Genomic DNA, 12,912 nt, shown 5'->3' with positions numbered 1-12,912 from the left:
TGGCTGTGCATTCTAAAAATAAACTACCTCACCTTCAAACGCTAGGCAGGACAGCCAGTTGCTGGAAGGTGATTGAGGATTTACAGTAGTGGGCCCCCTATTTGTGCCTAATACTCTTAGGGTCATCACGGGAAGGCTGTCACCGCTACTCCCTGGTACAGTGTTTGCACGGGGGTAGGGAGGGGGGCAGCTGCCCCCCCCCTAGATTTTCAAATTTACATTAGATATGGCTGAAATAAGCAGATGGTTTGGAAAAAGCAGTTGATAAAACTCCATCACACTATCGACTGCCCCCCCCCTAGACAATATGCTGCCTACGCCCATGAGTGTATGATCTAGGGCTGTGGTTCTCAAACTGTCGTACGTGTACCCCTTGGGGGTACGCACAATTTTTTAGGGGGTACGCGGTTGGGCAAGAAAATAAAATAGCCCCTTAACTCTAGGACTGGCAATTTTATTTATATTTTTGCTATGGTTTACTTAGTACCGGTAACTGGGAAGGGGTACCTAAAATGTTTTGTAGGTAAAAAGCGGTACGGTCTCTAAATAATTTTGAGAACCACTGATCTAAGGGCATCACGGGAAGGCTGTCACCGCTACTCCCTGGAACAGTGTATGATCTCAGTCTCATAATGCGATCACCAATCACTTAGTCAATAGTACATGCAAAAAAGTATGCGCACCCTCAGATCTGTACTCAGACCATAAGTTGTAAGAGTAAATTCTATGTAAAGGCATTTTTAGGCATTAAGTTACCAGAATGTGCATTAAGTTACACATATTGAGAGGGACTGGGTTGACCCTTGAATACCGACCCTTAAGAGTATATGTAATCGACAGGTATATACTATAAAACAATAAATTAATAAAGCTGATGCAAAAAACTGACATTCTGATGTATCTTGATCAGACAAGTTAAATTTACCTTAATCCAGTTTAGTGTATTACTTTTACTGAAATTACGGTACTTTTATTCCATTTAGTTATACATTCATTTTTATTGTAATTGCCTTTAATTGGTGTTGCATTTTATTCAAATCAGTCGATAAGTGTAGTCTTATATAATGGCTCAACCAAATGTCAAATCAAGCCAATTCGGTTTCAGTTTAATACAGCTTAAAGTAATTTTAGCTTAAAGTAATGACATAAAAAAAAAATCATTTTTATTATTGTGTGTAATTTCTGGTCCGTGTCTAAATAATAGTTTGTTAATAATGACTCTGTCAAAATAACTCTAGAAAAAAGAAACTTATTAGTCTTGAATTTATGTTTCGAATTAAAAAATAAAAAACAACAAACTAATCAAGTTAGATATTTAAGCTGAAAAAAAAATCCATTTTGATTATAGAAAAAAAACAAAAAACTACCTAAACATTAAAAAATTATACCATTCAAATTACAACTTCAGAGGAGCGTTCTTCCTGTTTCATGATCCTTATACAGGATTTTTTTTTGAATTTCCATCTTTTACTGAACCGAGCTAAAAAAAGAAGAAAAGTGAAAGAGAAGGTACGAACGCAATACCAAGTCGCAACTTCATGACCAGCTTAGCGATAGGAATAAAATTCTAGTTCATTGAGTAATGTTGAAAAACTTGTAGGTGCCAGCTTTAGGCAGATGGACTGTGTTGATTATCCGAAAAGGGGGGATTTTAAGCAGATGTATTGGTCAATAGTTTCTTTTTAGCATAATCATGGTATCTCTTTTTTTTCTCAGGTTTTTGCTGCAGGGTGGCCTCCAGTGAGTCAAAAGATGGATTGCAGAAATGATTCTCCTGTTGTCGACTTGTCTGTCAAGTAAGTGACTGGGACCGCCCTTCAGTTACCTGTATTTTTTCTCTAGTCTTAGCTCTTGTTTGCTCTCGACTCTCTGGTTCAACGAGATTTGTAGTTTTTCTTCTCTGTTTCGCTATTTTACCACCAGAGAACTAAGATCAAAATGGGAAACTAAACAAGTGTTATAAAATTTTGCAGATGTTTTACTGTTAATACAGAAGTTTAAGTAATTTAAGAAAATACAGAATTATTTATCGCAGCCAAGGCCGTATCCAGAAAGGACACGGTGATTGTTCCCCCTCCCCTCCCAAAATTTTTGTCCGACCCGTAAAAAAACGTACCATAAATGCTTAACGACAAATTTTGGTCTGTTTTCTAATTTTTTGTACCCCCCCCCCCACCCCGGACAAAAATCCCGGATAAGCCCTTTATAACATATTATTAGTTTAATTATGAGTTGATGCAATGACCGGCCAATCACTTATTAAATGTCTTTCTGTCAAGTTAAGTAAATCACCTTAAAATACCAAAGTAGATGCATCCAAAACAGAGAAGTAACACTCAAAAATTAAATCTTACTGAATTATAGCGTAATTGAGACGAAAAACTTAGCAACTTTTATCCTTCGAATCATTCGAGCAAAAGCAAAAGGTCTTTGAAATTTATGTCAATACCCCCTCCCTCTCTTTCCTAAAATCCTGGATCCACCACTTCATCCCCTCCCCATCCAAATGGTTTGCCATGTGTGTAACTATCTCTAAGTTTATCTACAAAACTTGCAAAAGCTTGGTGGTCCTAAAACAGGAAAAGACGTAGGCTACTATTCCTGCAGATTTCCATTTTCAAATCAACGAGATTAAGTTTATTTTAACTTTTTCTGTTGCTCAGTCTTTTAAAGGGCTAACAGTCATTTGACTATTAGCTTCAAAAGGCTCAAAAAGCTTATCTGGAAAACCCCAGAGAAATCACTTCTGAATTGTAAATTACAACTTAAATGTTTGTAAATCTTTCTTGCCGAGAATCCCCAAACAGGGGCGGCTTTTTACCTTTCCCATATCGCGACATTTTAATCGCGTGTCTAACGACCGCAGCTGTCTTATTGTTTGTCATCTCTCCTCTGTAAGGGGGAGAATGCTTTCTAATTACGATTCAAAATGGTTGGTCTAGCAAACGGAAGCAAGAAAGAGTGGGTTGCAACCAGATAGTACGTAACATTGTATACCCCCAGAAGAGTGCCCAAAGTAAGTTACTTCCATGAAACGCTGCATCCGGGCACGTATACAGGGAGGGGGCAGGGGCATGCCCCGTCTAAAATTTCATAATTTTCCCTAACATGTATCGCACCATTCGGCCTTTTGTTTTCTGTTTTGGAAAATTTGTCTTTTACCCTGAACAATAGACCTCAAAAAAGTTCCAGCGTATGGGCCTGGTCGCAATATTTGGAAAACAGGCACGAATCAAATTCAAAGTTGGTATTCTCAATACTAAGTGCACAGAAATTTACCCCTGGAGTCCACGAATCTGGTTGGTGGGCCAAACTCATCACCACAGAGACAAACGGCTTATTTTATTTGTCACTTTCCTAAAGAGTGTGACACTTCGTAATTGCAATTTGTCGCAGTTTCTGTCGTCCTAGAACCGTAAGAAGTTTTAATTGGATTTTGTTTATTTTTTCTTTTAATAGTATAATGTTATCAGGCTGAAACTTATGCGCAATATTGGAATAAATCGTACACGAAGTGACTTAGAATAGGTTGAAAAGACATAGGCAGAGCCGTTCAGGGGGGGGGCGCAATCGGGTCATCTACCCTGGGAGCCTTAGCTGGGGGTGCCGTGGCTGGGAGATTGCTCATTTAATCTGATTTTTCACTTTGATTCGTTTTTTTTTGCTATATTTGAGTCGAGAAGGGGGGGGGGTCTCTAATTAATTTTTCCTTGGGCGCCACCAACCCTAGGAACGGCTCTGGTCTTAGTCACCTAGTAAATTACGACATGTCTCCAGTGTAATTATTTATTTCTCCAGTGATCGTCGTGTAGAATTAATTGTCACGGAAAATCAGAAAAGGCCTTAATCGATAGCATATTCTATTGCGATGTACTACGTTTTTTAGGGGCCAAAGCCGATTGGAGGACAACCAGATGTCTCTTGAACAACCAATCTGCCCTGGGCGCCCCAGATAAAAATTACAAGATAATCATTTTCATCAAGACAACCGAAAGATCGGGAAATTTGTCCTCAGGTGTGAGAAAATAGATGCATCTTCTGTGTAAGGACCCCAAATATGCAGATAGCCCATAAAAAAATAGATAGTTCATAAATACATTTTAATTGAAAGATGAACAAGTTGTATCATGCTGAAATCAAAGTCATCTGAGGATCTTCAGTCTGTATGATTGAAGGACCCAAATTGTGCCCCTTGGGCTTGTCCCACCCCTAACTCCACCAAGGGTTTTTGAGCATGTGGATTACATTTCGAGTCTAATTACGTCATACAGACCTCAAAACATAAAAGACGTTGAGCACATATTTCACAAATCTTGGATATGTGCCGCCTTGTTGGAGTGAAAGCCATGCAGGGATTTTCAGTCTGCTGGATTGGAACATTGACTGCTCTACCCCCTTCCCTATCCTATTTTGACCATATAGACAGGACTGACCTATTCTGAATCATGATGATTCACGGATTATTTACAAATTATTCTTAGTTGCAAAATGTTAATCAGTAAACATTTTAATTAATTTTTTGTCAAACATTTCTTTTTTTATTAAACTTATATCTGTTCAAACTTCTTCAAAATCCTTTCATCAATGTCAGTAAATTTACAACAATCAGTTTTGTTTTATGCTTCTAATATTCCTCCTTCCCTCCTTTTCCTTTTTTAAGCCCATTCCTTTCAAAGGTATATCGAGTATTTATCAGTTGGCTAAATTATACTTCTAGTTAAAGCTACTGTGTTTATCTAGTTTTCATGGAAGTAAAATGGCACTCTAGCCTTTTAGGGGGCTATAATGGTGGCAACAACATACTTATTTAATGTGATTTTTTTCCGATTAAATTTTTGTGACAATTCATTTTATTATTTTAAAAAATGCTGTATTTTCGTCATTTTTTTATTAGTGTTAAATTCGTTCCTTTTAAATGTGTAGAAAAACAATTGGCCAACCAAGACTTCCAATGTAAGCAATCTGTTTAGTTTTCATTTAAGCGGAAATAACCCTTTTTAATTTGGGGGGAGGGGGTAACATCACTCTTAATTGTGGTAATTTATGTTTATTTTAAGTTTAACTTCATTGTTTATTTATCTTAAGTTTCATTTCTTAATTTATTATAATTTCTGCTCGCTTTAGGCTGGAGACCTTATATGGGATAGTTTTACCTTTTTTTACGTGCTCTTTACTTGTCATGGGGCCTTTTTAAACTTAGTTTCTTTGTTTATATTCAATATCAAAGCAGTTGATTAACTGTTGACTGACTTTGAATACTCTCAAGGAAATTCTTCAAAAAAAATAAAAAATAATAATAATAATAACCCAAACAGACCAGGAAATATTTTGACCAGTTAATTCTGCATATTTTCATTTTAAATGCTACCCATTACGGACAATAAGACGAAGTGTTGAACATGTTTGGGTACTCTTGCGCTTAATGGTACACACGAAAGAAGTCAAGTTTGGTTAATGCTAATAAAAAGTAAATAAAAATAGGATGAATATATAATAGTTTAGAAGCAAATTTAGGCTATATATTTTCACATTAGGGGGGGGGGGGTAAAGCATACCATATATTAAATACGTAACCTAACCTAGCCTAGGTACCTCCCCCCCTAAAACCCCAAAAACAACAGTTTAAATATTGTAAATTCAATGAGAAACCACGCTCTTCGATATATTTAGATAGCAATTACCCGCTTTACGGGTCTCCATCACTGCATTCCTTCGACAATCTATAGCCCTGTGTACCATTAAGCGCAACTGTACCATTCCTTTTTCTCTGCTTTGATTCAGTCAGCTTTGTCAGTCTTATGCAAAGTTTGATGGTAAAAATTAAAATTAGGTTAGGGTAGGTTAAATCAGGATATAAATATGAGAAATGGGTTATAAACCTAACCCGTCACCATCAAACTTAGCATAAAACTTACAAAGCGGAATGGCAAAGCTGACTTAATCCAAGGGGGAAAAAAGGAATTTCGGACATTCACCGGTCAATATCGACATTCTCTAATTTTGGTCTTTCACGGTAACATATACATATCCCTAGCTAAAACCTTCTGTTTTGTTCGAAGTTTTCGAATACTTTTCAGAAATGGAAGTTGATGCATATTTAACTAAAGTAAGTAATAATTTTCATTGCAGCAGCATTATTTTACAACTCCATAGTTTAAAGGAAAATTTAAAGTGTGTAAGATTGATATTTAATCATTTTCTTCAATTAGCTCTATTTATTTCCCGTTTCATTTTTAGGAAACACTTGTCTCGTAGTCCAGTTTCAAATTCGTACGGCCCTCCTTTACACCTCAACCTGCCTGGTCCCGAAGTTCCTCAAGACTTAAGCTCCAGGGGAATCCCATATTTCATGCCTTCTTTTGATCCCCTCCGTTTACCCAATTTTGGATTTCCTGCTCATTTAGCTGGATTGAATATGATGAAAAACTGTGATAAACCAATGCATCTTGTTATGAATGGAGATCGGACTATAAAAAAACCCGAGCGAAGGTCCAGTATACCGGAATCTGAACGAAAAAGTGCTCCCACGGTCTTTGATAGAAAACTAAGTGATTCTGATCTAGACCAGAAGTTTGTTGTTCCCGAACCTGATCGGAAACCTATTATCACTGAACTTGAACATAAATCTGGCGTACCTGTTCATGACCCGGACTCTCCAGAAAGGCGAAGGTCCCTTAGGCCTCGATCTGAGGTCAAATATAACGTTAGTCCCATTCCCTTACTACCTGACGAAGTGTATGCTTTGAACGGAGGCTATACAAACGGTGTTGCTAGTGACAGCGATGATGATGATTCAAAACCATTGCCTCTGCTACCATTACCGAAGGTGCGTATTTTTGTAGAAATACTTAACCTATTTTCTTTTGCTTTTGTATATTGGTCAAGGATATATTTCAAGTCTCTAAGAGGGGTCTGAATATCTAACACCATTGTATTCTTTGTTGATAATAAGACATATCATGTCGATAGAATGAAACTATCCTGTGCCCAAAGCACTCGCCTTTCTGATGAGTTGTTTTAAAATTAGGGGAAAAACTTCAAATTGGTTGTGACATAATCTCAATTAAACGGCCAATCCAGGCTCTAAACCCTGTTTCAGGGCTAGAGTTAGGTAGATTTTGGGATGGATTCAGTATCAGTTTTTTTTTTCAATATGGATAAATTAAAGTTTGACCCGATTCTAGCAGTAATAGATAGGGATAATAAGGTTAAAGATCCTCGATTGCGATTTTGCGTAAGGCGACAAATCGGCGTTTCAGTTGCCGCGTCTTTTTACAAGGAAAGTTAGCAAGCTTGTCGCCCAACTTTACAGCAGCTGAAATCCAAACTTAGGCCTAATATCCAGGGCCGAATTTAAAAATTTGACGCCTCTAGGCCCAAGCGTTTCTGCCGCTCCGTTTTTGCGAGATTTTCGGGAAATCACCGAAAATCTGGGGATAGTGGAAGCAACAAACAGAACGCAACTGATGAGCCAAAAGTAATGAAAGAGAGAGGTGTTACCGAATTCTGCTGTAGTTCTTGGGAGATATTAGACAGTTTACAAGTGGCCACGGACTTCCGTTGTTATTTTAAAATCACTTTTCTCTGAATAGGCAGTGCGGCGGCGGAGTGCATCTGGCACTTTGACAATAAATCACAGCAGGCCAGTTTTTGTTAAGAAAAAACCACTCAGTGGTAATTTGTTGCGCCCCCTGGCTTTGTCCGCTCCTAGGTCAGGGCCTAGTGTGTCTATTGGTAAATCCTGGCCTGCTAATATCGCCAAGCAGAGCATCAATCCACTATACTACCACAAGGTAGTAATAGACGCAAGTATATTATTTCACTTTGTATACATCTAACAAGACTAATAAAACTAAATAAATATAGAAATTGGTTCAAAAGAAGCAAAAACCAGCTTTAAACCTTATCAAAATTATAAATAAACGCTAAATAAAAACAAATATTGATAAAATTATGAAATAGAAAAAAATAAAAAAATAAAAACAAGCAGAAGCAGATAAGAATGAGAAAAAAAACCATCGATAAAAATCGAACGTCCTTTAAAATAATAAAAAAGATATTGTCATGAACAATGGACAAATTTTAAATAGAGGTAAGCAAGGGCGTATCTAGAATTTTTTGTTTGCGGTGAGGGGGGGTACGGAAAAACTTTAAAAAACGCATCAAAAACTTGTTTATATGCATTTTGTTACGTTCTACGAGTCGGATAAAAACTTGGAGGGTTCAAACCTCGTAATCCTCCATGTATACGGCCTTGGAGGTAAGTAAGAAACTGGTAAATGTCAAAAAACCATAATCGTAGAAAATAAAAAGTTTTTCTTCAATCAAGATTCTTTCTAGTTTTATTTTCAGCAAATTTAGTGAACTGTTTTGTGGTTTAGGTAAATTCACAGTCTTGCCTAGGCATTTGGGATCAACTTTCCAATGTCAATTATGCTGCCTAAATGATATGTTTGTTTTACAGGCTTAGATTTTCGTAGAATGTCGTCAAGTCTCTTCGTAACTCTGCAGGACATCTTAAATGGTTTCGTTAATAGCTATTTTAAAGTTTGAGTTTCTTATCTATGCTTCGTTAAATTAATATTATCTAAAGGTAATCATTAGGAACATTTCTTCACCTTTTTAAAATGTTATTAGTTTTTAAAAATTTTACGATGTTAACACTTTAACCAGTAATTATAAAATTCAATTAATGCTGAGTTAAAGTTTTACCAGTTGTTAGGTTAAACTTACACAAAACTCAACTGAGCGCCTTCCAGACTTGTGTAAAACATTCATGAATGCTTTCAATGGGGCGTTCACACGCTGGATTCTGTTTCAGACTCTGTCCAAGCTTCCCCCTCAGAATGGTTGAAAGCTGAAAATAAGAACTATCGAGCAACATTTTCAGAACTAAAGACACCCATTTAGGTGACAATTATGATTGTGAATTTCCTATTTCTGAAAATACCTTGAACTTTTAACCATTCTGAGCAGGAAACTTGTACAGAGTCTGAGACAGAATCCAGCGTCTGAACGCCCACTCAAGCGACATGTCTCTGGGAACTTTAAAGATTATTTCAAGACTACCACCAAAATGTAGTCAAAATCCGACACGACTTTGTGCTGTGCTGGCCTAGGTGGTTTCTGTAGCGTCACGAGTTATCTATTCTACAACTGATTATTTGGATCAATGATGTAAAATTTTGTGCTTGCAATATTGGACTCTCAAGTTCAAAAGCTGTTTTTGAATTGCTGATCGTTTCATAACTGTAGCTATTCAGTGTAGGTAGCAGTATTACACTGTAGTAGGTGAGTGTATATTATAGCTTTTCTTAATGTCCAATAAATATTCATTATAATTTAATGCATTACAATAAACCCTAGACGAGATCACCGCAACTTGCGGGTTAGTTCTGAGGAGTTCTACCATTTTCTCACCATCACTGATAACTGCAACATTTTGATCGAAAAAAAAAAAGTTTGAATAAGTATAATTTAAACTAGTAGCTAGCTCAGAACGAAAACGTCCTTTTCGTTTTCAACTTAATACATTACACGGGGATTTAAGAAATTAAGAGCTGTGAGGGGGAAGGGGGAATCAATTTTTGCATTGCTATATGTTGTCTTACTTCAGTATTGGATTATGAGATTAGTTTAGTAAGTGACGGGGGCTCAATGCTCAAGAATGTGCTGCTTTAGACGTCCAGATACCAAATTTTATGTATTTTCAAATATTTCTTTTTAGTACATATACTTTCGTAGCTGTCGTCCACACGTAAGTAAAACTGCTCAAAATTTAATTATAAATTACAGTACAAATTCAAAAGTATAAGATCATTGATCAGGTTGTAAGTTGAAAATGTTTGAAAACAAGTGTTCGAAGGAGGGAAACTTTTATCTTATAGATTAAATTAGCTTTTATTTTATCTCTATTATTTGTTAGATATTTTCCCGTTAAATACGGGAAACGTGTCCAATAATTCCATCGGTGGTATTAAAAAAAAACAAAACACATAAATCTTAGGGTTATTGTAATTTTTGTATGATTTCCTATATTCTGCACATAATCTGCTTAATTTTGGACTCATTTAAACAAAATCATGTGTAGGTACCTGTTCTGTCCCTTCTTGTGTTGACATGATTATTTCTTCCATTTGTGCCAGAAGCACATCCAGGATTTTTGTTCGGGGGAGGGGGGCTTACTTTTTTTTTGGGGGGGGGGGGTACATAAAAAACCTCAAAAAACGCATACAAATTTTTTTACGTCCATTTTTTTATGTTTTACGACTTAAACAAATATTTCTGGGGGGGGGTACAAACCGGGTAACCCCCCCCCCCTGGATACGGCCTTGATTTGTGCTGTATTCGTTTCATTTCGGCAACAAAAACATGATGCGTCATACATTCTTTACTTTTATTGCATTTTTTTCCTTTTTACACAGTTTTTAACATTTTAATTTAAGCCAAGAAAGATCACGCTTTTGATTTGTGGGGGGGGAGAGGCATTTTGGGCATGGACCCGCAAAATTTTAAGTTTTACAAAGTTTCTTGTCACTTCTTGTTCAAATTATCAAATAATTGATTTTCATTGGGACAATTCCTGCGAATATACTTGCTTTGACCCTTCCTAAATGACGTTTTTGAGCGTCAGGACGTTCTTTACCCTGGAAATATTTTTTTCAGACTGGTAGAAAACATTGTACGACGGGAACTTCACAGGTTGTTTCGGGAGGAAATTCCTCATCACAATTCTTCTTTCGTGCCTCCTTAATTTGTGAATGAAATAAAAGTAATGGTTCGGTCATATACTTTGCCCGTGCTCAAATATGACTCCTTTTCCTTCGGGGGTTTGTTTTTTTTTTCCTTGTGATTACGCTAGCAGACATAATGACATGTAGATTGAAAGTAGTTACTAAGGCATCATTGATACTCTTGCCATTATATGATAAGTAGGTAGCTTCTAGTCTGGAATCGGAAGAAACTCATGAAATGCTTTGTACTTTACATAGGACTTGTTGAACAAGTTTTCGGGTTGCTTTGTATTCAATCGTTGAGATATGCATTGATCATTTATGCTACAACAATCACAACTCTTTTGTTAAAAATTTCATACCAAACTCCTCCTGCTTCAATTACCTTTATACCTGCGGGTATCACTTCAGGGCCAGGGGTTGGTGATTAATTTTTGTTCTGGTGTTGTTTTACACAGCTGATTTAAATTAATGCTAGAGACGCACGAGTCGGTTTGTCTGGATCCAATAGTACATTCAGCACTGGCTTCCAACCATGAATTCTGAAGAAACGAATGAAAACAAAAAGAGGAGTAAGGATGTATCAAAAGGCGGGGGGGGGGGTCAGGGGGCTTGGCATCCCCCAGAAACATTGTCCGAATCGTAAAACGTAACAAAAATGCAAATAAACAAATTTTGATGTTTTTTAAAGCTTTTTTACCCCCCCCCCCTCATCCACACACCCCAAAAAATTCCCTACCCCCGAACAAAAATCCTGGCTACAGCCCTGAAGGGAAGCAAGTTCTTTTTAATGCTAAAGAAAAAAAGTGAAATTACATATGACTGACGGTACTTGTATGATCAGTACGATATACGCCCTATCTAATGTTTTCTAATATGTCTCTCTGGCGCTCAATCATAATGAAATGTACCAAAGTAAGATAAAAATATAATACTTTAGAAACAAATTTGGGCTTATATTTGCACATTAGGGGGGGGGGGGTAAACTATACCGTGTCTGCATGCCTATTGTGCTAGGTACAATTATTCTGCATATTATGTAGTAAGAATTATTTTCTGACTTCAGACTGTCCAAATACTATACCCCCACCCTCTAATGTGCAAATGTTTAGCCCAAATTGTATATTTACCGTCTATTTTTTAACTTCTCTTTGTCTTATTTCGTGTTAAGGTGGAACAAACTAACGAAAAAAACGGTCCAATAATATATCAATAAATGAACAACTTGAGCGGTAGGGGGTATATCATACAAGTAACTGACTGATAATTGTGAAGCTAAAGGCTTGCTTTTTCATTTTTCAAATAAGGAGAAACTGGGTAGACAGATATCATAGAAAAGAACAAGAAAAGCCAAACAAGGGCAATTATTAGTCAATGAAATGGAAAGACGACAAAAAAGCCGATATTTTGAAAAGAAACTATGGTGAGCCATCCCCAGAGCTAATACTAATAAAAGGTGAACCATCCAAGTGAAGATATTTAAATAGTCAATGCGTCGCCCACTTCAACCACCAGTTGTACGTATCGGAGAACTAAGCGTTCCACACAGTTCCGTCACGCGTGGTACAGTCCTCGCGACGCTTGATACGATTCTGCCACGCTTAGAATTTACTATCTGGTGGATGTCACTTTTGAAAGTCGGTTATCCCTCGGAAATAGTCAAGACCCTACCCAGAATTTTTTTTGGAGGGGTTTTACTGAAATATTTTTTCGGGGGGGGGGGTACACAAAAACACCTCAAAAACGAATACAAAATTTATTTATATCCATTCTTGTTACGTTTTGTACAAAAACATTACAACGGTATAAACAGGTACAAGTCAAACAAACATTTTGGGTACTGGGTACGGCCTTGGAAATAGTAGTACAACGAAAAGACGAGCCACCTTATTAACTGGAAGCAAAAAGGGGACTAAATCCAAATAAGAAAATATTCCTTGTTTGGATTTTCTTTTGTATGGTTTTTTGTTTTTCATCTATCATGTCTAGCCGGTGTCATCTTAGATCTATATGTGATCTTTAAAGAAACCCAGTGTGGGATAGCATCACGTGGTTTGATCACCCCCAAGGTACTTTGATCACGTCCAGTGTTCCCTACGGGAATATTTGTGTCGAGCTGCGACACTTTTTACTGAATGCAATCATTCAGTCGCGAATTAGTGTATTAACTCAAAGTACT

The 12,912-nt window shown here is 36.9% G+C and overlaps 1 protein-coding gene across 3 annotated transcripts in view; it reads left to right on the top strand.

Moving 5' to 3' along the window:
* simj (transcriptional repressor p66-beta simjang) overlaps window positions 1–12,912 on the top strand; it is a 104,670-nt gene that overhangs the window by 51,617 nt on the left and 40,141 nt on the right. For all 3 annotated transcript variants that reach the window (XM_089093327.1, XM_089093326.1, XM_089093325.1), the window contains 2 exons: window positions 1,717–1,796; window positions 6,238–6,826. In XM_089093327.1, coding sequence (XP_088949453.1) covers window positions 1,753–1,796; window positions 6,238–6,826 — 633 coding nt within the window. In that variant the 5' untranslated portion in view covers window positions 1,717–1,752. The remainder of the gene's footprint in view (window positions 1–1,716; window positions 1,797–6,237; window positions 6,827–12,912) is intronic.

This window comes from Artemia sp. Qi Xiang Cuo, chromosome 8 (genome assembly GCF_049724085.1).
Source record: "Artemia sp. Qi Xiang Cuo chromosome 8, ASM4972408v1, whole genome shotgun sequence".
Classification (NCBI taxonomy): Eukaryota; Metazoa; Arthropoda; class Branchiopoda; order Anostraca; family Artemiidae; genus Artemia; species Artemia sp. Qi Xiang Cuo.
Note: the sequence above shows the minus strand (reverse complement) of the source record. Positions and strands in the feature narration are given on the sequence as shown.